Below are 20,954 nucleotides of genomic sequence, written 5' to 3' on the forward strand. Positions count from 1 at the left end.
CCGCCCCCGGGGGCGGGCAGAGCCCGGCCGGGCCCGCGGGGCTCTCGGGTCTCCCGGTCCGGTGCGTCCCGTCCGCCCGAGGCCGCGCGGTGCGGCGATGGGCACCCGCAAAGCCCCGCAGCCCGCCGGTGAGATGCCCAGGGAGCCTGGGACAAGCATCTCCAGGCAGCCCCGGTGTCAGCGGGCATCGCTGGGTGTCACCCTAAGGTGCTTTGTTTCCTTCTGGGATGCTCATGCCCACCTGCTCTATGCCCATTTATAAAGGCAGGTGCGCTGCTTGGCTCGTCCCTGCCCCACCGGGCCAAGTGTGGTGCCACCAGCCTGCACAGAAACCAGACACTACTGCCTAGGAGCTCTGAACCCAGAAAAGCTCTCTGCAGAGCCGGCTACGCGGGCTGAATTCCTGCAGCGCCCCGTGTCCGTGCTTGTGCCGCTCCACCGTGTTTGTATGGCCACAGCTGCCTGGGAGCATTCCCATAAAGTCACTAGCCTAGATGTCACCTCAATGCCCCCACCGTGCCAGCACCTCTTGTGAGCCACTCCTGCTGTCATTCACATTATCCATATGCTGACTGGCTTCACCAAACTTGATTGGTTTTCTTTCTTTTTTTTTTTTTTTTTTTTTTTTTTTTTAGTTTTGTTACATAAACAAGGTTATTATTATGTCCCTCCAAAAATATGCTTGGCATGTTTTTAATGTAAACGCCATGGTTCAGAACTGATGCTGTGGGTGGACATGGATTATGACATTAGTAAAACAATTCTAGTCTTGCTGCCAAGAAGTGTGGACACCCCAGTATTCTGGACAAACAGCCATTTATATGAAAGATTTTAGCTGTGCACGGCTGACAGTGTTAGAGGGTAGTATGTCTGCAGCATCCCCCAAAAAGCTGCAAAAACGTGGTGTGCTAAGAGAAGGGCTGGTCCAGCACAAGGCAAAGCAGAGACCCAAAGCCAGGCCAGACAGGCCACAGAAGCACAGCTTCTGGCATTGTGTCCCTTATGGACAAAGGTGGAAGCAGCAGCCCACTGCAGGCCAGTGATATGGCCAGGCCTCTACAACCCTTTGCTCTTGCTAAGTATAGTTTTGATGTATTTCTCCATAAGGGAAATATTATGGGGTAAATTGAGTTGGAAAATTCAGCTCTCCTTACTCAGAATATGAGAGGGTGGGAAACGGATCCCCAGCAGATCAGAAACCTAAACCATAAAGGGTAAGCAGAGAGGACCCCAGTGAATCATAAAGTGTCCTTTCCACCCTCTCCTTTTCCAGTTGTTCCTCCTATTGAGTTTTGTTTTGTGAGTGTCCCTCCAGCAAAGCTCTCAGAAGAAATCAGTTTCCCCTACTTCAAGTGCAAGATATGCATTTACCCTGCTGGCCCTGGAAATGGGAGGAGCTCTCTGGGGGAAAGCATAAACATTTATTGTCCCTGTGCAGAGAGAATAAGAAGTGGTTTGTCTGGTCCCCACAGCTCTGGCAGCCATGGTTGCTGCATGTGTGGAGCAGATATCCAGGCTGTTTCCCCCAGAATGCAGGTCCCTCACATTGGTCAGTAGCCTGGATTGGGGTGGACACCAGCTGCCCTATTTCCACCAAGGAGCAGCTGGGTCTAGCTGAAGAAGTACATGCCTCGTTACAGCCCTTTCTGGTAAACCTGGAGAGAAAAATATAGGGTTAGAACAACTAGATTTCTTTTGTCACAGAAAAAAGCTTTCTGTGGTCAATGAGGCAGAGACTGTGCTTCAATACCTGTATAAAGATCATTAGGCAGAGCTTTACAACTCACCTAGGAGAAGAACAAGAACCTCCATTTCTTTTACATCTGTGCTCCTAACGTAAACAGTGAAGGGGAAAAGAATTTGTTTAGAAAAGCTCAGAGGAAAAAAGAAATTTGTTTAGCAAATGGTGTGTTGGAAAAAAAGTAGCAATAATGCCAAAGATGGAAAAGGTGAAGTACTCGATGTATATTAATGAGCAGAGACAAGGCAAATTCAAGATGAGTCAGTGCACAGCAAGCAATGAACAACTGGTGACAGTGGGGTGAGGAGTGAACAATCTTCTGGGCAGGGCCACAGGGAGAGAGAAAATCAAAAACAAGGACCAGGCCCCGGCGGGATCAGGCAGGAATCCAGCCCTAGCTTCACTCCTCTCTCCCAGCTGGGTGTTCCTGCTCCTGTCATGCACCTTTTCACCCATGGAGTGCTCAGAAATGTGAGGAGGCACAGCAAAACCACTTCAAGCCTCTCCATCTCAGAGGAAAGAGGCAAGTAGCTCCCAGGAGAGCTGTGGGGCAGGGGGTTTAGGGATGAAGCAGATCGTGGGAGTGTGGCTGTCCCATTCTCAGCTGTAGCACCTTGCAGCCATGGGAGCCCAGTACCCGGTTAGACTGGTCGGATGGGAATTTTCCAAGTCAACACCCTGTTACTCAGGTTCCTTTGGGGCAAGTAACTACACTGGCTGGAATGTAACATCACTTCTCCAAATGTTGTGACTGGGCATGGTTTCACAATGTGTGGCAGAAACTTCCATGTTCTCCAAGGACAGAGGGATTAATTAGCATGTCAGCTGACAACTCTCCTGATATTGAAATATGGTCACCTTTTCCAAATGGATTTCAGTGTCTTGATGCGTGAGACCTCAGAGGTTTCTGCTGCTCTGTCTTGCCTCATATTCCCACATGAACTTAGTGGTTCAAAGCTGCCAGTAAACAACCCAAACCTCATCTACCTACCCAACATTTTGTGCTGCACAGGGAAGCCTCTAACAAGCAAAGCTCCCCAAGTTAGGACACATCTCCTGCCCTGTCTCTGCTGCCCCTGCCCTGCACTCTAGTTATCCAGAGCAGGCAGATTTGCCTCTCCTGCTGCTGGCTGAGCCCGGAGCTGCCTCTGCTCTGTGCCTCGACCTGCGTACAAAAGGAGGAGTTTTCTGCAGGCAGACGCAAAACCAGAGCCCTGACATTAAAAGAGTTATATAAGCCCTTACACAAGCTGCATCCAGCCTCCTGGAAAGGCATGGAGCTGCTGCTGTCTCCACTGAGCAGCACGGTGAAGAGGCAGAGCGGAGCAGCAGAAGGAAATGGAAGGAACTGGTTCCCTGTCTGCTCAGAGCCTGGGGAACAGAAAGTATCTGGCTCAAAACGTGTTGGAAAGAATGCAGTTGTAACACTGAGGATCCCTATTGCCAGCAGTCTCGGAAACTGAAGTGGTTTGTGGGGTTTTTTAATCCATTTTTAATGGATTCCCACAAATGCACAGAAGTGAGACAAGTGGAAAATGTCAATACCTACTGGTCAGCACAGATAGCAATATCAGCCTTGTCAGCAACAGTTCAGTATCCTCTTAAATAATAGCAATTATGAGCAATATTGTAATGTGCTGCATTCAATCAATTTATATAATCTTTTTGCGTCCCTAAATCATTTTAAAGAGGGTAACTCCGAGTCAGAAAGAAGCAAGAGGAAACAGTGATACAGCAACCTCAATCAGGCTGTATGATTGCTCTCCAAAGCACTAGGCTAGCTATTAATACCCTGTGGTCCCCTGATGAAACCAGGAGCTGCAAAACACTGCCTGGTGCTGCCTTGAGACAGTGCATGAGAGCCCAGGTGTTCAGGATAAGCTTAAAACTGAAATTCCAGGTCAGAAGCTCGTTATTACACAACTTGTGCACTCTGGGATGAATCCTCCTCCAGCTCTAGGTGCTAGACTCAGATGCTAGAAAAAGGGAAAGCTGCACTGAAATATGGTCTTATGAGTCAATAAAGAAGCTGTTTTTTTCCCCCCCTTTAAATGAACACAGCATGAGCTCTAATACTGTCTAACTGGGTTTAACAGGGGTCAAAAGTCAGTGATACTTTGCCAAAGAATCCTGAAGAGAGCATACATATCTATATTTTAGTAATTTAAATCCACTGACACCACTGAATTGTTCTTTTGTGTTTAGTTAATATGTCATGTAATCTGTTTGCATTTGCTAGTCTGGCATAAAAACCTAATAGTCTGTGGTGTTTGTGGTCGACTATTTGCTTATTAGTTGTACATTTGAACTTTATAAAATAGGCCAGTTGTATGCCAGAAAAAACAAAGCAACAAAACAAACTGACCTCATTATTTCCAAGTTATGCACCAAAGTCTGAGGAACATAATCTAGTGACTGCTGTGAAAGCTCTGGCAGCAGAAACCTTTGCCCTAGGCAGCTGTCACCTTCTGTTTGGTCCAAGTGACTGAGTATTGCACAGCTACTGAGTTATTCTAGTTCCTTTATTCCTACCATAATCCCAGGGATGCTGGTACTTTTTCCAAAAAAAAAAAACCCCAACAAAACAGAGTTCATAAGTGGTGGGTGCTTGGCAAGCTGCTGCTGGTTTTGCATTAGACATGAAATTAATTCTTGAGCTTGTTGAGGTTGTCTGAACATGCCATGAAATTGCAACACATCTTCCTTGTGCAATCACACGTGCACTGTATGTTATATTATCCATTAAGATCCTTTCCTTTCATACAAGCCTCCCTTTGGGATACCATACTTACAACTCTTCTTTTTGCAAGGAGCTGTGAGCACAGAAGAAGGTGGAGACAAGCCTGATGAGGAAACAGATTCGCCAGGGGAAAGGACTCTACATTTTCAGTTCCTACTGAGAAAGGCTAAAGGAGTAACCACTGGCAGAATGTCCCCCAACAAATTCAGCCTAAAGTATTTGGAGAAACTTGCTTACCCTCTGTGTGCTTTGGGCAGGACTGAAGAGCAAACCATTCTTCAAAAAAGTTTCATAAAATGTTTTTGAAAGGTCTCAGTAGATACAGAGCAGCTCCTTCAGGTGACCCTGTGCATGGTAGCTCCCCAGCACCTTCAGAGTGGTACCAGCCTGGTGGAGACTCAGGGGGAGCTGGGAGACCTGATCCCTCACAGGACAGGCAGGAGCCCTAACCCATAGCCTGCAGCAGGAAGGGCAGGAAGAAGGAAGAGGAGAGTGATTGCCTCCTACACAACTCCCATCACCCTGGCAATACCTCCTTGACAGGAGAAGCTTGGCCAAGCAAACTGGCTGTGCCCAGTGCCACTTCTCTCCTGGAGGTGCAGACCATTTCTGTTAACACATACATGGTTGGCACCAGCCCTAATGCCACAGCTGCCTGCAATTCACAGCCAGCTGCTAGAGACAATCCCTTCTCTATGATGTCAAGGGAGCTGTGTTTGTGCCCAGACTTCACTGTCCCCTTCAATCCCAGGTCCCTCTGGTTTTTCCTATGTAACTGAGCAGACCATGGTGCTCTCTGATGGACTGACTCTCAGGGAATGGCCCTTCCTACCACACTATGAGCAATCCCCACTTTATCCTCTGGCAACAGTCATGTGCTCCCTCATATGCCAGATGTGAGGTTCAGACCTGGGCCCATCAGTGGGAATTTTGCCAACTTTGGCAGAGGCAAAAGCTCTCTGACAGTTTCAGCAATATCTCCCACTCTCAGTTCAGAGTAACTTCCACAGGAAGTATTTACTCTTTACTGGATTTGTGGTGCACAGAGCACATCCTGTACTCATCTCTGCTCTCTGTCCCCTCCTCTTTGTGTCACTTTCAATAAGTTTTATATAATTTCATTTAATTTACCTCCAGTATTGCCCACTCTATTACATTTCAGTTCATGGGGAAAGTTCATCTAAGGTGCGATCAGGCCCATGACCATTGATTTTTAGCAGTTTATGAAATATCACTCTGTTTTGCCAGCAATACCATCTAACTATCTTATCTCAAGGGACAGGAGGAGCATTATGGCACACTCAGAGAGTATTTTATAAGTGGTGAGCAGCCGACAGGATGCAATTAAGCCAAGTATTACAGTCACAGTCTGGAAAGGTTGCCCTGTAAAGACTTGGTTTGCTGCCACTTTGTTGTGGTAGTCTTCAGATTGAAGTACATCTTGTACTTTATGAAGGTGCTCCTATGTATCCACTTAGGTAAATTCTCTGAAAGTTACTTTCCAGTGGTATAGCTGTAAAAAGACACCAGAAATTACCAGCTGTTTATACATCTTCTCCAACTTTCTCCAAACCCTGTCAGCTACTGCCAGGAGACCAGGATCCAGAATGGGAATGGAAAGCAACCATAGCAAGTGGCTTTCTACTGCTTCTATTATTGTGCCATATTATGTCTGCTTACTTAAAGTCCTCAGTGTAAAGCTAAAACAAGAGAAAGAATTCCAGAACCATATCTTCAGGCTCACTCAGTCTTTGATTCAGGTAATTTTTTTTTCATGTAAGAGCAAACGAAAGAAATTCCCTGTCTGCCAGCACAAGAAGACTCAGCTTCAGCCAGCCGCTGTACCAGCATGGTACTTTCTGAACAGCATCCTTCATGCCCTCATGACACCTAGCTAAAGATAGTACTGGAAGAAATTACCTGGGTATCTTATTACAGCCGGGAATTCCCTGCTGTCCTGTCCCCAGTGCCACTAGAGACTCATGCAAGATGCAGAACATGACTTGACATCACTGGTTATGAGAGATGAAAAGTCAAGTGTGAATGCAATCAGAGCAGGAGCTGATAGAGATGACTGAGAACCCCATAGAAAAATGAGAGTTTCCTCTGTCAGGCCAGAAACAGCAGTGTGCTTTATCCCAGGAGTTCTTGGTATTGCCATTGCAAACTGAGGCAAGAGCTGGGATTCAAACTCTCACAGTGGGAAACTGTCTCTTCTGGATGCAGGCTTCTTAGTGGTCTACATTTCTGATCAAACACTAGAGAGGGAAAACACAGAGGGGAAAAAAAACCTAAAACACTGAACAGTTCCCCTTAGGATTCAGTTTCTTACAGAAAAATCTGGAGATCAGTTTTCCTGCTTCCTCAGCAGCTCCCTCACCCCTCTGGAGAGCAGGTCCAGCCATCCTGTGCTTCCCTGCACAGTGTCATCCCAGCGGTGAGCCTGCTGTCCCTGCCGTGTGCAGCACTTCATCCTCTCTGCCAGAGAATGGGGTCGAACCTGACAGAAGCCACCACATCCCCTTTAACAAGCCCCCATGCTCCTGTTGGGGCCAGGATGGTGGAGTTTGCAGGGCTGGACGGCACTGCACCTCGGAGAGAAGGAGGGAAATAACTTCCCTGCTGCCCAGTGTACTGCCAGGCTGTTCTGCTCCAGGAAGTCCCAAAGGCAGGAATTGCGCACACCAAAATCAGCGGTGGAGCCTCCAGCCCTGGTCCATCCAAGGAGATGCTCTGGCCCCTTCCATCACTGCACAACAGCCTTCACTGGCATGGGGCAGGCAGGTAGGTGCATGTTTTCCTTCCTGGCCGGACAAATAGGTTTGTACCTTCCTGCGGTTTCCAGCGGCACGCCAGAGCTCCTCGCTAGGTGGAGCTGCCGGAGCGAGCACGGCAGCGCCGGGAATTAGCGCCGGGAACCAGCGCCGGGATCCATCCCCGGGATCCATCCCCGTGAACCATCCCCGGGATCCATCCCCGGGAACCATCCCCGGGAACCATCCCCGGGAACCAGCCCCGGGATCCATCCCCGGGAACCAGCCCCGGGATCCATCCCCGCGAACCATTCCGGGGATCCATCCCCGGGAACCAGCCCCAGGATCGCCGGGCGCTCCCCGAGCCGCACCGCCTCCTGCCCTGCTCCCCGAGCTCCCCGTGCTCCTGACATCGCCGATATCCCTCTGCTCCTTTCGGTGACACTGAAACTGAACCGCAGAAAACAAGAACTTTTCTCAAACAAGGTGGTGGTACAAAGTATTCCGCTGTCTGTGGTTTTCTCCATCCTTTGGGCTGAATCTGCTAATCAATGCGCCCCTGTCAGCCTTTGATGTGATGGAAAATGCTGAAATACGATTTTCTAAAAAATCATAAAATTATGCACATGATGATAGCCACCGCCACTGCTTTCCCCCTCCCACCCCATTTAGATCATCAGTTTAATGATTTTCAGTTCCCTGACACTGGACCACCCTGTGCCAACAATTTCTAAGCAAAGCTCTCACTGCTGATTTCCATGGTGGGGCTGCTCAAAGATCAATAGCAGCGATGGCCTAGTGTACATATATTTGCCTCACAGAGTGAAAGAAACTGTATAAAAGCTCCTGCTCTGCCAATTAGATTTCCATACATTTTGACTGCTAATGTGGAAACAAAGTAAAGCCAGACATTAGTTTTAGCCATAGAGGAGGATATGTGGTTATCCACATCAAGAAATCCCTCATGTGGAAGCCAGGGCAGTGCCTGGATCCTTATCCAACAGCTATGAGGGCACTCACTGCCCTGCAGGTGTTTACAAGGCTCAACTGGTCAGCCAGGGGTTGAGGGCTGATGAGTGAACTTCTCTTGGATCTAAACTGGTGTCTTTATCCACATTTCATATGCACACACACTGCAGAGTGGGAAGTTTCAGTGCAGCAATGCTCAATGAAAGGGAAAAGGAAGGTAACTTTGGAAGAGAGGCACGTTCACAGCCCTTAGGCAAAGATGAATGAGAGAGATGGAGCACCAGTGTTTCTTGTCCCTGCTGTTGCACACCTGGCCTACAGCATCACTTTTAACAGTGGGTTTCCAAAACAGCTTCCTTGCCTGGGGCTGATCAGCTACATGCAGCCAGCCCCCACAGAGCTGCCATGTGGAAATGGAACAGGCCTCTCACCAGCCATCTCATCACAGCCTGAGGTGTTCAGAGGCAGCAGCAATCCTGTCACTGCTGCTCCCAGATAGAGAGAAGGGCCACCCCTACCACAAGGACTTCAGTCCTCAGCAAGTTAGAGGGAAATGCCTTGTCTGAGTGCCAGGTCACATCACGGGAACATCTGTCTGTGCTGGCTGCAGTGTTTGGCAGCACGACACAGGAATACACAAACATGGGAATGTTGAGAAATCTGTTAGGATAGACAGAGGGCTGATAATCAGTAATGCCACAGAGCTTTGGGGCAAGGATTTCAGCAGAGGGGTGGGTGCACATTAAAACATATGTGATGTTTCCACAGTGCAGTGTAACAGTGGAGATGGTAACAAGATCTGGAGATGTAAGCTGGACAAACTTCAGGTAAGGCTTGTAGTGCCCAGATGGGAGTGTGCAGTGTGGGCAGAGCCTGAACAGGGCACGGACCTGGGGTGGGAACGGGGCTGGGAGCAGGACTGTGCCAGGAATGGTCTCTGGCTGATCTGTGCATTCTGCACAGGCACTCTGCACTTGTAATCCTCGCCTCCTGGCTTTCCCCCAGCAGGGGTCAGGCTGAACCAACGATCACAAATCAAAAGTAAAAGTAACTACTCCGCTTCAGCAGCAAATATTCTCAATGTTCCAGAAACGAGAAAAATATTTTGCCTTCCTGAGGATAGGGAAAATGCTTGAACATTTCACTTAAGAAAAGCAAAAGAAATATTGAAGTGGTAACAGAGGTGAATGCAGGCAGCAGCCTGCAACACCCTCCTCTTTGCAGCTGTTTTCAAAAGGCAATGACCGTGTCCTGTTCCCACTCAGTCTGAGCCTCCGCTGCCAGTTACTCTGGATACGCTTCAGGGTAAATGCAAAGAGAAATTCGGACAGAATGCTCGGACCGCAGCGTTAGGCAAAGGGACGGGAGCGTGTCCTCAGAAGTGTCTGGGAGCCCCCGGGGAAGGCAGAGCTCGCAGCATCCGCCAGCGGCTGGAGAGGCAGAGCTGCTCCCCGCGCAAACCATTCCTGCGCGGGCAGAACAAGTAAGTAACGCAGAGCGCTGCCAGCCCCGGCGCGATCCCTCCAGCACACCCCAGAGAGAGCTGGCAGCGCTTCACGGTCCTTGGCACTCTGAAGAGCAACCCAGGGACTTCGCAGTGGGGTCGCCCGAGAAGCGGCGCCTCTGACTTTAGCTGTCCCCAGAGGTCTGCGGGCAGACACTCTGGGACAAGAATGTTAAAAAGCAGGTGAGATGTACTCAAAGGCCCGTCTCCGGAAATTTTTTCTGGCCAGCTTTGTTTCAGTTTATCGCCTAGCAAGAGGGCACAGGATGGCATTTCATGCGTGGAATTTTAATGATAAATTTATTATATTTTAGTGTATTATTGGCGTGCTATTTTGTAGCCTTACAAGAAATTTCCGTTTCCACATCTCCATTAAATATCTGATTCATTTTCTTGGCTCGTGGTAATGCCTCAGACTACATCACTAAAGAATCAGTGCTCTGCATTAGATAAATATAAGACCAAGTCTGATTAACCTATTAACTATTTTTAATTAGCTTTTACTGTTCTTCAAATATTCTGTGTTTTTGAGGAAGCAGAAAGAGGATGAGAGCAAGCTAGTGCTGTAGAGATGTATAAAGCTAACATATGGACCGAGATTATTCATCATCATTGGCAGCAGCTCTGCTGTAGGGAATCTTGCAACAACATCACAATTTTCCTGCTAGAGTGAATGCCATAATGGAAGCATTTGTGGGGTGAGTTACGGCCAAGATAGAAAAAAAATTTAAATCTTTATAGCGTTTTTATGCTCTGTCTTCCTTTTTGGTAATCAGATCTTGATTAAGAGTTCGAATTAGCACCCAGAAGAACATTATGCTTTCCTGGCTCAGTTCCTTCCCACGATGTAGGGCAGGCAACAAATGATTCAGTGGCTTTACGGTGCTGCTACAACAAAAAGGTGTCTCTGTACCTATCCACCGCTTCAGGAAAGTCACCGCCTGCTTGCTTGCAATGAGGAACATATGGCAGTGGCAAAAGACTTCACTTGCTAAATAAAGCGACTGCTTGATTTAGTTCAGACAGGCTCCTCTCACAGCCACGATGACTTACTAGGGAAAAAGCTGGGCAAGGTGGGGCTCGCTGTCCCCGCTGCTGGAAGAGCTCTGTGGGGCAGAGCCTGCCCTTCCCTCGAGGGCAGCGCCCCTGCACAGCTGGACCCCGCGGGCGGCACGGTGCTGCAGGGCGGGCTGTCTCGTCAGCTTGAAGAACATCTGACCCTGCAGTGCCAAAGCACGTTTTAATTTTCGGTGTCCTCGTGGTTTGGTTGGGGTTTTTTCCCCTTTCAGATACGTTAGGATCATTCTGGTCGAAGTGAGTTTTGGAGGAATAGCTGCTCCAGCACTCGTACTTCCTATGCCTCGAACAAGCAAACAAATAACTACAGCTCTTTTTTCCTTCTTTCTTTTTTTTCCTTTTACTTTTTTTTTTTTTATTTTTCCTTTTTTTCTGACTACGCTTCTTCTGTGTACCTGTGAATTCATTCACACCTCCTCTTCCTCCCTGGGCTTCCCATGGCATCTCAGCCCCTCCCTGCCCCCTGTCCCCCTCCGATCCTCGCAGCCCGGGACCCCTCTGTCCCTGCTACCCTGATGTCCCCGGAATTCTGCAGGCTGCCTTCCCGAGGCCCCGAGGGGATTCTGAAGGATCTGCCCTGCTCTCGAGGCGTTGCATACTCCGGGATGCCGCTCGCCCCTGCTCTCTGCGCTGCCCCGGCCGCTCGCTCCTCCTCTCCGCCCGCACCCCCGCTCTCCCTGGCGGCTGTTCCCTCGTTCATTATTGAACTTGGTCGTTGCTCTGTATGAACTGGCGAAGAGCTCACGATGAGACCCCGTGAAAGTGGTAAAAAAAAAAAAAGTGGAAAGTAATCCCATCTGCTTCAGGAGCGCTTCGGCTGCGGCGTGCTCACCCCGTTAGTGAAGTTTGTTGCTGGGATGGGTTTCACCCTCACACTGCCTGGGGTGCTCACGGTGTCCCCTGCCCGCTGCTCAGCCTCGGCTGCCTCCGGAGCTACTTTGCCTGACTACTTTAGCTTAGGGACTGACGCCCTCAGTTTAGGGAAAACAGAAGCTGAGCATGGAAAAGGAACCAAATATTAATATTTCCGAATATTTCGGTTATTAAAGACAGAGAGGAGGTAATTCTGGCTTTTGAATTCGTTTATCATGCAGGGGCAGCCCTATGGGCGCCATCCAACCTGCGATGCTATCTTTAGGGAAAAACTTGCACTAAAAGTCGCCCAAATAAACACTCGTTTTCTCAATATGCCATGAATTCCTTACAGTAGAAAGGGAGGAAAAGAGCTCGTGCTGGAGGGATGGTTTTCTTTTACTTCCGCTAGAAAACAAGCCGAGAGGTGCCGGGCGGCGAACTGCCGGCCGGGCCGGGAAGAGGCGCGGAGCGAGGGGAAAGGGCCGGTACCGCCGGTACCGCCGGTGCCGCACAGCCCCGGGCGGTACCGCAGCTCGGGCCGGCCCGGCAGCACCGCGCTGCGGGCTCAGGGCCCTTTCCCCGCGACCCGTGGCCCTGGCAGAGCTCCCTTGAGGTGCTGAGAGGAGGGAGGCAGCGGGTCCGGGCCGGGGGACAGCCCCTGCCCCCGCACCGCTCCTCTGCAGGAGGGAGGAGAAGAGGCTCCCCTGGGTGCTGGACACGCAGCGGGGCCGCCCCGCGCCTGCCGCAGCACTTCCAAACGCGGTTTAGCATTTCTCTCTCCCCTAATTCAAATGCAAATCGGTCTCTTTCGGAGGCTGCTCCCCCCTCTCACGGCCGCTGCCGGAGCCGAGCCTGGGCGCGGCCGGGACTCGGGGCCGGGGCTGCGGGGCTGCCGCGGCCGAGCGCTCGCTGCCTCCTCTGCAAGCAGCAGCAGAGCACTTTTGTTGGTTTTACTTTTAGAAGATCTGCGAAGTGACAAAAGGACGAAAAAAAATATTTAAAAAAATTTTCAAACTTGGAGATTTATCTCAAGCTTCCCGGAGATGCCCTTCGTGTGCCTGTGCCAAAGTTATGGCGAAGCGCCCTTTCTCCGAGTGTATTCCGCAGCTTTATAATCTAAACTAAAACAATTCAGAGCAACAAGGGGTTATTTAGAAATAGGAGACATTGTTGCAGGTAGAGAACCAACGTGCCTCCACTTTAACAAAGATTCATGACTAAAATAAAATTAATTTACACACCATCCCGTTTTTCCACGCTCGAGGAAAACAGAGTTCTCCACAGGTACCACACACGGGCGCAAACCGCACAGGGTAAAAATTGTTCAGGGTGATTTTGCATCACTCTTCCGTGGAATGCTCTTTAGGGGACAGATGGGATTTTTTTTCCTTTCCAGCCTTAGGCTACGTGAAAAGCCGTAAGCAGCCTGGGGCACGGGGGGCTCGCTGTTACCGAGGGCCTCGGGTGTACAGCACCACTCTCTGGGGTCGCTCCCAAGGAACAGGGACAGAGACAGAGAGAGAGAGGGAAAGGAAAAAGGGAGGGGAGGAAAGGAAAAAATGAAGGAAGGAAGAAAGAGAGAGAGAGAGAAAGAGAGAGAGAGAGAAAAGAGAGAAAGAAAGAGAGGAAGAAAGAAAGAAAGAAAGAAAGAAGGAAAATGAATAGATAAAAAGATGCGGGAAAGACATAGGAATACAGAAGGAAAACATAAATGAGAGAGGAGAAAGAAAAGGAGAGAGAAAAGGAAAATGGAAAGGGAAACAAGAAAGTAAAGGAAAAAGAAGTAAAATGTAGAAAAATAAATTAAGATTTAAAGAAAAAATAAAAAAAATGTGAAAGGAGAAGGGAAAGGAAAAAAAAACAAAGAAAAAAGAAAATCAAGAAAGAAAATGAAAAAGAAGATAAAAAAAGAGAGGAAAGAAAGGAAATGCAAAAGGGAGGAAAAGAAGGAGAAGAAAGCAGAGAGGGAAAAGAGTAAGGAAAACGGAAAAGAAAAAAGAAAGAAAAAGGGAAAGGAAAAAGAGGAAAAGGAGTGGAAAGGGGAAAAGATAAAGAAGAGGAAGAAAGGAAAAGAAAAAAAGAAGAGTGTAAAGAAAAATGCAAAGGAAAAAGAGGGAAAAGGAAAGGGGGGAATGAGAAGAGAAAAGAGGGGGAAATAAAGGAAACGGCAGGAGAGGGGAGCCTGGCGAGCCCGAAGTTGGCGGCAGGGCGGGCGCGGTGGGCAGGGCCCGCAGCCGCCCCGCCCCCGGCCCGCGCCGCCGCCGCCGCCGCGCCCGCTGCCGGCCGTGCCCCCGCTAAAGGAGGCAGGCGGCGGGGCGGCGCGGCAGTGCGCCCCGAGCCGCGCCCGCAGCCCCGACAGCAGCAGCGGGAGCCGCGCCGGGAGCGATGCGGGGCGCCGGGGAGGAGGCAGGGGCGGCGAGCGGCGGTGCATCCGCGTAGGCGCTCGGCCGCTCGCAGACACACGCACAGAGCCGCCGTCCGACAGCAGCGCCGCTCTCCGCCCCGGGAGCGCCCGCCGAGGCGCAGCCCCGATGCCCGGCGGGACGGCGGGGCCGCCGCTCGGGCCCGTCGCTCCCCGCTAGAGGCGGCGGCCCCCGCGGGCTGGATGCGCGTCGCCGGTGCGGGCGACACCCCCGGGCCGGCCGCCGGGGCCCCGCGGCGCTAGGGGCCGTCCGGGCCCCCCGCCCCGGGCCGGCGGCGGCGCGGGGATGCTGGCGCTGGGGCAGATGGACGGCGCGCCCCGGCAGGGCGCCTTCCTGCTGGGCAGCCCGCCGCTGGCCGCCCTGCACAGCATGGCCGAGATGAAGGCGCCGCTGTACCCCGCGTACCCCCTGCCCGCCGGGCCCGCCTCCTCCTCCTCCGCCTCCGCCTCGCCCGCCTCCGCCTCGCCCTCGCCGCCGCTCGGCTCCCCCGGCCTCAAGGCGCCCGCCGCCTCCGCCGCCGCCGCGGGCGGGCTCTCGGCGCTGGGCACGGCCCCGCCGCAGCTCTCGGCCGCCACCCCGCACGGCATCAACGACATCCTCAGCCGGCCCTCCATGCCCCTGCCGGGCGCCGCGCTCGCCTCCGCCTCGCCCTCCGCCTCCTCGGCGGCGCCCGCCGGGCTGCTGGCCGGGCTGCCCCGCTTCGGCAGCCTCAGTCCCCCGCCGCCGCCGCCTCCCGCGCTCTACTTCAGCCCCGGGGCCGCTGCCGCCGCCGCCGCCGTGGCCGCCGGGCGCTATCCCAAGCCGCTGGCCGAGCTGCCCGGCCGGACGCCGATCTTCTGGCCGGGGGTGATGCAGAGCCCACCCTGGAGGGACGCCCGCCTCGCCTGCGCCCCCCGTGAGTACCCAGCGCCGTGGGGCAGCGGGGGGAGAGGGTCCGGGGAGCTCCGGTGGGAGTCCCGGAGATGGGAGTCCCCGCGCCCCGGCATCGCTGTGAGCCCTCCCGCCCCAGGGCCCGGCCGTGGCCGATGGGGGCTGACTTGGCCTCGATTTCTTTTGTTTTCGTTTCTTAAGTTCGCTTTGCTTTCTCCCTCCTCTCGGTCAGCGCGAAATTCTGTAATATATCGCCGGTTGTCGCTGCCGAAAAGCGGAGCCCTCCGAGGGGAAGGTGGCCGCGCTGCCGCCGTCGCTGCTGGGGACTCTCGGGGCCGGGGTTGGTTTTTAGGGGCGAGCACAAACTTTCCCTTTAGCAGGACTTTCTTACCGCCCACTTCCACCGGCCGCGGTATTTTTAGAAGAAAAATGTATTTGCCCACTCAGATTTTTGATTCTTATAGGAAAAATTATCAGAGAGCCGAAAGGCCAGAGCCGTTGCCTTGCTTAGGCAGTAGTTTTCTTACACACGCACCCCCCGCGCAGAGACCCCTCCATCCCCTGGGGCCGCTTGAGAGCGAAGCGCTTTCCCAAATCCGTAGATTAACTTGTCTGTCCCTGCCTTCCCTTTCTCTCCCCCCTCCCTTCGCCAGATCAAGGCTCAATTTTGCTGGATAAGGACGGAAAGAGAAAACATACAAGACCCACTTTTTCTGGCCAGCAGATTTTCGCTCTGGAAAAGACTTTCGAACAGACGAAATACCTGGCGGGCCCGGAGCGAGCCCGGCTGGCCTATTCGCTGGGGATGACGGAGAGCCAAGTCAAGGTGAGAGCAGCGGCTCCTGCACCGAGTGCTGCGGGGCTGGAGGAGCGGGGAACAAAAGGGCCCCACAGCGGGAACGGGGTCCGTCCGAACCGGCCGGAGATGCTGCGGCTGCCGGGGCCGAGCCCGCGGGCACACGGCGAGGGCTTCCCCGGCAGCCACCGGCACTTCTCCCCTTATTGCCTTGCAGTGGGGCAGAGAAGGTTATTTTAAAGCATTTTAGAAACCAACCGAGTTGAACCAAACAAACCCAAGCAAGACTGAGAAGCCCTAAGCGCCATGGGGGTGGCCAGCATGCTGGGGAAGCAGGGAAAAGGGTGGTGTTGATGTGTCGCACTGTCGCACCCGCACTCTCAGGTTTTGGTTTAAAAGTCTTTTTAACTTTGGGCAAAGCGGAGGTGTGAGGATTTGGAAGAGTGGACTGGGCTCCCCGAGAACATGCAGAGGCGTTTGCTCGGAGAACTGGGCCAGAGGGGCCCCTCGGCGGTGCTCACGCTTTCAATCTGATCCTCAGAGCCTCTTTTGTGACCGCAAATACGTCCCTGTGGCTGCGAATAAATTATTGCAGCTTCTACAATGAAAATGCCCCTCTCCACTGGCAGCGCCCTGCCGGGGAGTAAATACATCTGGCGGGGCAGGGGGTCTGGGGAAGGAATCGGCCCCGGATGTGTGTGCAGGATGGCGGGGCTCCGGGGGAGCTGGGCACGGCTGCTGGCCCGCAGCCGGGTGTCGGCGGCGGCCGGGGGCGCGGAGCCGCGGGGCTCGGCCGCTTTCGTTGTGGGGACATTGCCTGAAGGGTGGATAAGCGGGACTCGCTGCCGCACGCCGGGGATGGGGACAGGCGGGGCAGCGGGGTGGCAGCGGCCCGGTCCTGTGGCCGTGCCGCTGATGGTGACGGTGGCGGCGGGGGCAGGTCTGGTTCCAGAACCGACGGACCAAGTGGCGGAAGAAGCACGCGGCGGAGATGGCGACGGCAAAAAAGAAGCAGGACTCGGAGACGGAGCGGCTGAAGGGCGCCTCGGAGAACGAGGAGGAGGACGACGACTACAACAAGCCCCTGGACCCCAATTCGGACGACGAGAAGATAACGCAGCTCCTGAAGAAACACAAGCCGGGGGGCGGCGGGCTGCTGCTGCACGCCCCGGAGGGAGAGGCCTCCGTCTAGCCCGCTTCGCCGGCCGCCGCTTTCGGAGATGTACAGATCTATTTTTCTAGACTCTACGCGCCCGGGAGGAGGAAGAGAGCCCGGAGGAGAAGCAGAGAGGACTGCGGGCAGCGGGCCGGTCCCCGGCGCCGCGTGTTGTTGTAGGGTGGCGGGCGGAGGGGAGCGGCGGGCGCTGCCCCGACCCCCGGCCCCGCTCCCGGTCTTTGCCGGCTCTTTGTAAATAAACCGTGAGTCACCGCGACCATAGGCGTTCCTTACTGTGAATATTTAAAATGTAAAATACCTTCTTTTTTTTTTTTTTTTTTTTTTTTTTGTACAGCGGGGGCCGGGGGCGCAGCCCGCCCCGCGCTCCCCGGCAGCACCGGGGGCGCCGCAGGAGCCCCCGAGACGGCGGCAGCACCGGGGGCCGCCGAGGAAAAAGCCGCCGTGGCCGCCGGTCCCTCCCTCGGGCCCAAACTGCAGCGGCCCCGCGAGCTATTTATTAGTATTTTTGAAACACTTTCTGTTGCCGTCGTCGTGCAAGGGAGGGGGTGGGGTGGGGGGGGGAGAGGGCGGAGGGACAGAGTTTGCTTTCATTTACACCGTTTCCAATCAACCGCGTGTTGGAAAAGTAGCTGGTGGGAATTGTCACAACCACTGTCAGTCAAAATATAAAATTCATTTAGTTGCTGTATTTGAATTTAAAGTGTGTTTTCTTTTGTATCATACGGAATATTAGAGAATGTAAATTGTTTTCTTTCTTTTTTTTTTTAAGCTAATAACGATGATATATCGTGATATAACATCTTAACATTTATTAATTTATATTAAAAATAATTCGGTTTGTAAAGAGAAGAAAAACCCTTTGCAAGACCAGTTAAATGTAATGCACTTTCTGTTAAAAAAAAAAAAACAAAAACAAAACAACAAAACGATAAATCAATTAAACCAGTTTAAAGACGTCTGCTGCCTTCACTAAAGGGTACAGATAATCTCTAAAGGGTACAGATAATCTCATTTTAACAGAGATTAAATACTGAAAGCACGGTACCGGGGGAGGAAAAAAAAAGAAGAGATAATTATCATGGTCTTTTGTTGATTCTTCGTAGTAGGTTTTTGTTCTTGTTGTTAGGTTTTTTGGAAGATTTTTGTTGTTTGGGCGCTTTTTTTTTTTTTTTTTTTTTTTTTTTTTTTTAAGAATGGAAGCTGACCACGTTGCCGTGGGAGTTCAAGAAGGAAACAAATAAAATAAATAAAATAAACCGATGGTAGTTTGGGGATGTGAGTGGGCAGGCAATTTCCACCCGACCACTGGAGGACTAAGCTCAGCCTAAATTAGGCTGTTTCAACTTTTTCAGAGGCGGGTGGCGCAGGGTTTTATTAACGGCAGAGTGTTACCATTATTATGGGAAAGAATCTGCTTTCTGAGAAGGAAACAGTGGATAAAATAAGAGCCTGTCCAAGCGTCTAGAACAAATAGACCAAATATCAGAACAACTGCTTCAAATTGAAACTCATCTGAGGCGATCATTTCCATATCTAAACAGTCCAGAAACAATCGCTTTTTTTTTTTTTTTTTTTTTTTTTCTCTTCCTAAGGACCATCAGAGCAAACAGAATCGCTGACAGAAGAGAGAAAAAGGACCAGCTATTCTGGAGGGGAAAAAATAAATTATTCTATTCGGGAATAATTTTCTAAACAGGAAAAAAAAAAATCAGAGCAGGTTTTTATTCCTCTTTCAGCTTACACAATGCCGGGACTGGGAGGAGGGAACGAGCCCGGAGCTCTGCGGCTGCCCCGGCTCTCCCTGGCCAGGGTACCGGGGGCTGCCCATCGTCCACCGACACTCCACCCCCATCTTTCCCGACTCCTTCTAAAGGCAGGAAGGGAAAGATCGGTGGTTTCCCAGAGAGCTGACTCGGCCCTGCCGGCTCACGCCGTTCCGATTTCCCTGCGGGTTTCCGAAATCAAAATACCCGGGGTGCGGATCACCGGGGTGGGGACAGGCCGAGCCTGGCTGGGGGGTCTCACCGGGACAGGAGTACCCGCACACCCTCAGCCCCTTCCCCTGCAGCCCCGGCCCTTTTCCAGTTCACCGCAGCACCGACTGAGGCTTTCCAGTTAATTTACTTCTGCACAGAGACCCAGCTGGCCACCAGTTGCAAGTTGGCACCGTCCAAGTGGAATCGCAGGGAAAGGAACCCAGCGCTGCCCGCTTGGTTAGGCTGGTTTTGTCTGGGGCGCTGGAAGAAAGAGCAGGGGATTCACACGAGCTCACGGCCCCCCTTTTCAGGACATGTTTTGGAAGCCAAAGCCGACTGGGCTCCCTCTCCTCCAGGAAAGGACTTTTTAGGAAGAGATTCAATAGCTAACCTCGGGATCGCTGCCACGGACAGCGCGGTGAACAATTAAAAGACAAATGTCAGCGAGCTTCGCGGGGTGCGAGGTTCCCCCCGTGCGCGGCCGAGATCAGCCGCAGCTTCGGCTCCGTCCTTCGCGTGGGCAGGAGTTTGTGGCGGAGCTGTATAAACTCCGGGATAACGGCATTAAAAAGTGCTGCATGTCCATAGGGAATGGGGCCGGCCGAGCCGCTCCCCGGCAGCCGACCCGAGCTCGGGCCGGGCCGAAGCCCCCGCGGGGAGTGAGCGGGTCCCTGCCTGAGCGGTGAGAGACCACCGCAGGCCGGTCCCGGCAGCTCCTTTCGCACACAGCTTTTGGCTTTCCCTTCCTTCAGTCACAGAGCCCTCGTTTTTAAACCCCACTCCCTTCCGTGTGTGGGATTTCCAGGCTCAGAGGAAATAAAGGCGGCTGTTTCTAGGATTTCCAGGCTCAGGGGAAATAGAGGCGGCTGTTCCTGGGTTTACCTTGTCTCGGTCCCTGCCATGTGCCTTCTCTAGGATGCAGAATTTACCGCGGGAGAAGTTCCCGGCTCTGCAATCCCAGGGTGCCTAAAGCATCCTCCCTGCTTTTCTAAAGCGTCTGTTTTGTCTAGGTACTTCGCAAAGGGAACCCGCTGCGGTCCGTCTCCAGCCCCAGGGAGCATCACCGTGGGCAGAGGAAAAACTTTTTCTGCCCGGTAGAAGCGCTCCAGGTGCAGGACCCGCTCCGCGCCCTGCAATAGCCATGGGCACCGCGGGAATGCGGGGATGGAGGGGGGGAGGCAGGGGATGTACGGGAGGCAAGAAAGTGGCCGGGGGCCACCCCGCCGCCCGCACCCCGCTCCCGGCCGGCAGCTGCTGCCTGCGGGACGCATGCATATGGATGCGGGACATACGGACGCGGGCAGGATCCGCATCGTCGGGCCACAGGGGGGATGCAGGTTGCGAGGGGAAGCCCGCGGCCGGCGGGAGGGGGAAAAGGCAAAACCCTCATTAGCGCGGGGTAATGGAGGGGTCGCTCTACTCGGGGCGAGTGCGCTGCAGGGGAGCCCAGCCAGCAGGCCGCTGTCACCCGGCCCCTGAGCAGGCCCTACACCAGCGCTGTCACAGCCCCGAGGCCTTCGGGCTCTCTCATTCCGTCAGCAACTCCCACCCAGAGCCCCCGGCGCAGGCAGGGTAATGCCTGCACCCTGCCAGAGGGATGCCCAGACCGACAGCCACGGGGGACAGCGGGACCATTTCAGCGAGCGATGGCTTCTCCTGCCCTTCCCCTCACGCGTGGTCTCCTGTGATGAGCTCTTGAAATCCCGTTATCGCTCATCACTTCTCAGCGCTATTAATTTTTAACACTCCCATATTACACACACGCCGTTTCCCCTCCGTTTGCTGCCGTGATGCTGTTTCGTGCAAGACTTTCGTTGTACCCTCGCCAGCCGCCCCGAGGCTTTGCTTTAGGGACACGAGTCCTCCCCGCAGAGAACCCGGGGTTAAAATGAGGGTGATGTGCTTTCATCCTCGGCCCGAACACTCCGAGTCCCTGCCGGAGCGAAGGGGAGAGGAGCTTGCTGCGGGATCCACCGCTCCGAGCCGGCATCGCTAGCCGCAAATTAAAAAGTAAGATGAACTGCTCTCCCTCCTAATTGCAGCTCCGCCTTTACCTTCTGCACCGATAGGTAT

General features: G+C 52.9%; 1 protein-coding gene across 2 annotated transcripts; it reads left to right on the forward strand.

Annotated features, from left to right (window-relative positions):
* Positions 1 to 13,795: 13,795 nt before the first annotated feature.
* On the forward strand, positions 13,796 to 17,434 carry NKX6-1 (NK6 homeobox 1). Of its 2 annotated transcripts, none has more exons than XM_079306995.1 (3): positions 13,796 to 14,957; positions 15,657 to 15,758; positions 16,669 to 17,434. In XM_079306995.1, the coding sequence occupies exons 1-3, from the start codon at positions 14,348 to 14,350 to the stop codon at positions 16,968 to 16,970; spliced, it is 1,014 nt and encodes a 337-aa protein (XP_079163121.1). In that variant the 5' UTR covers positions 13,796 to 14,347; the 3' UTR covers positions 16,971 to 17,434. The 2 variants fall into 2 exon arrangements, with proteins under 2 accessions (XP_079163121.1, XP_079163120.1); XM_079306994.1 differs by having other exon boundaries at positions 13,806 to 14,957; positions 15,586 to 15,758; positions 16,669 to 16,966.
* The last annotated feature ends 3,520 nt before the right edge of the window (positions 17,435 to 20,954 follow it).

Source organism: Erithacus rubecula, assembly GCF_903797595.1.
Source record: "Erithacus rubecula genome assembly, chromosome: 5".
Taxonomy (NCBI): Eukaryota; Metazoa; Chordata; class Aves; order Passeriformes; family Muscicapidae; genus Erithacus; species Erithacus rubecula.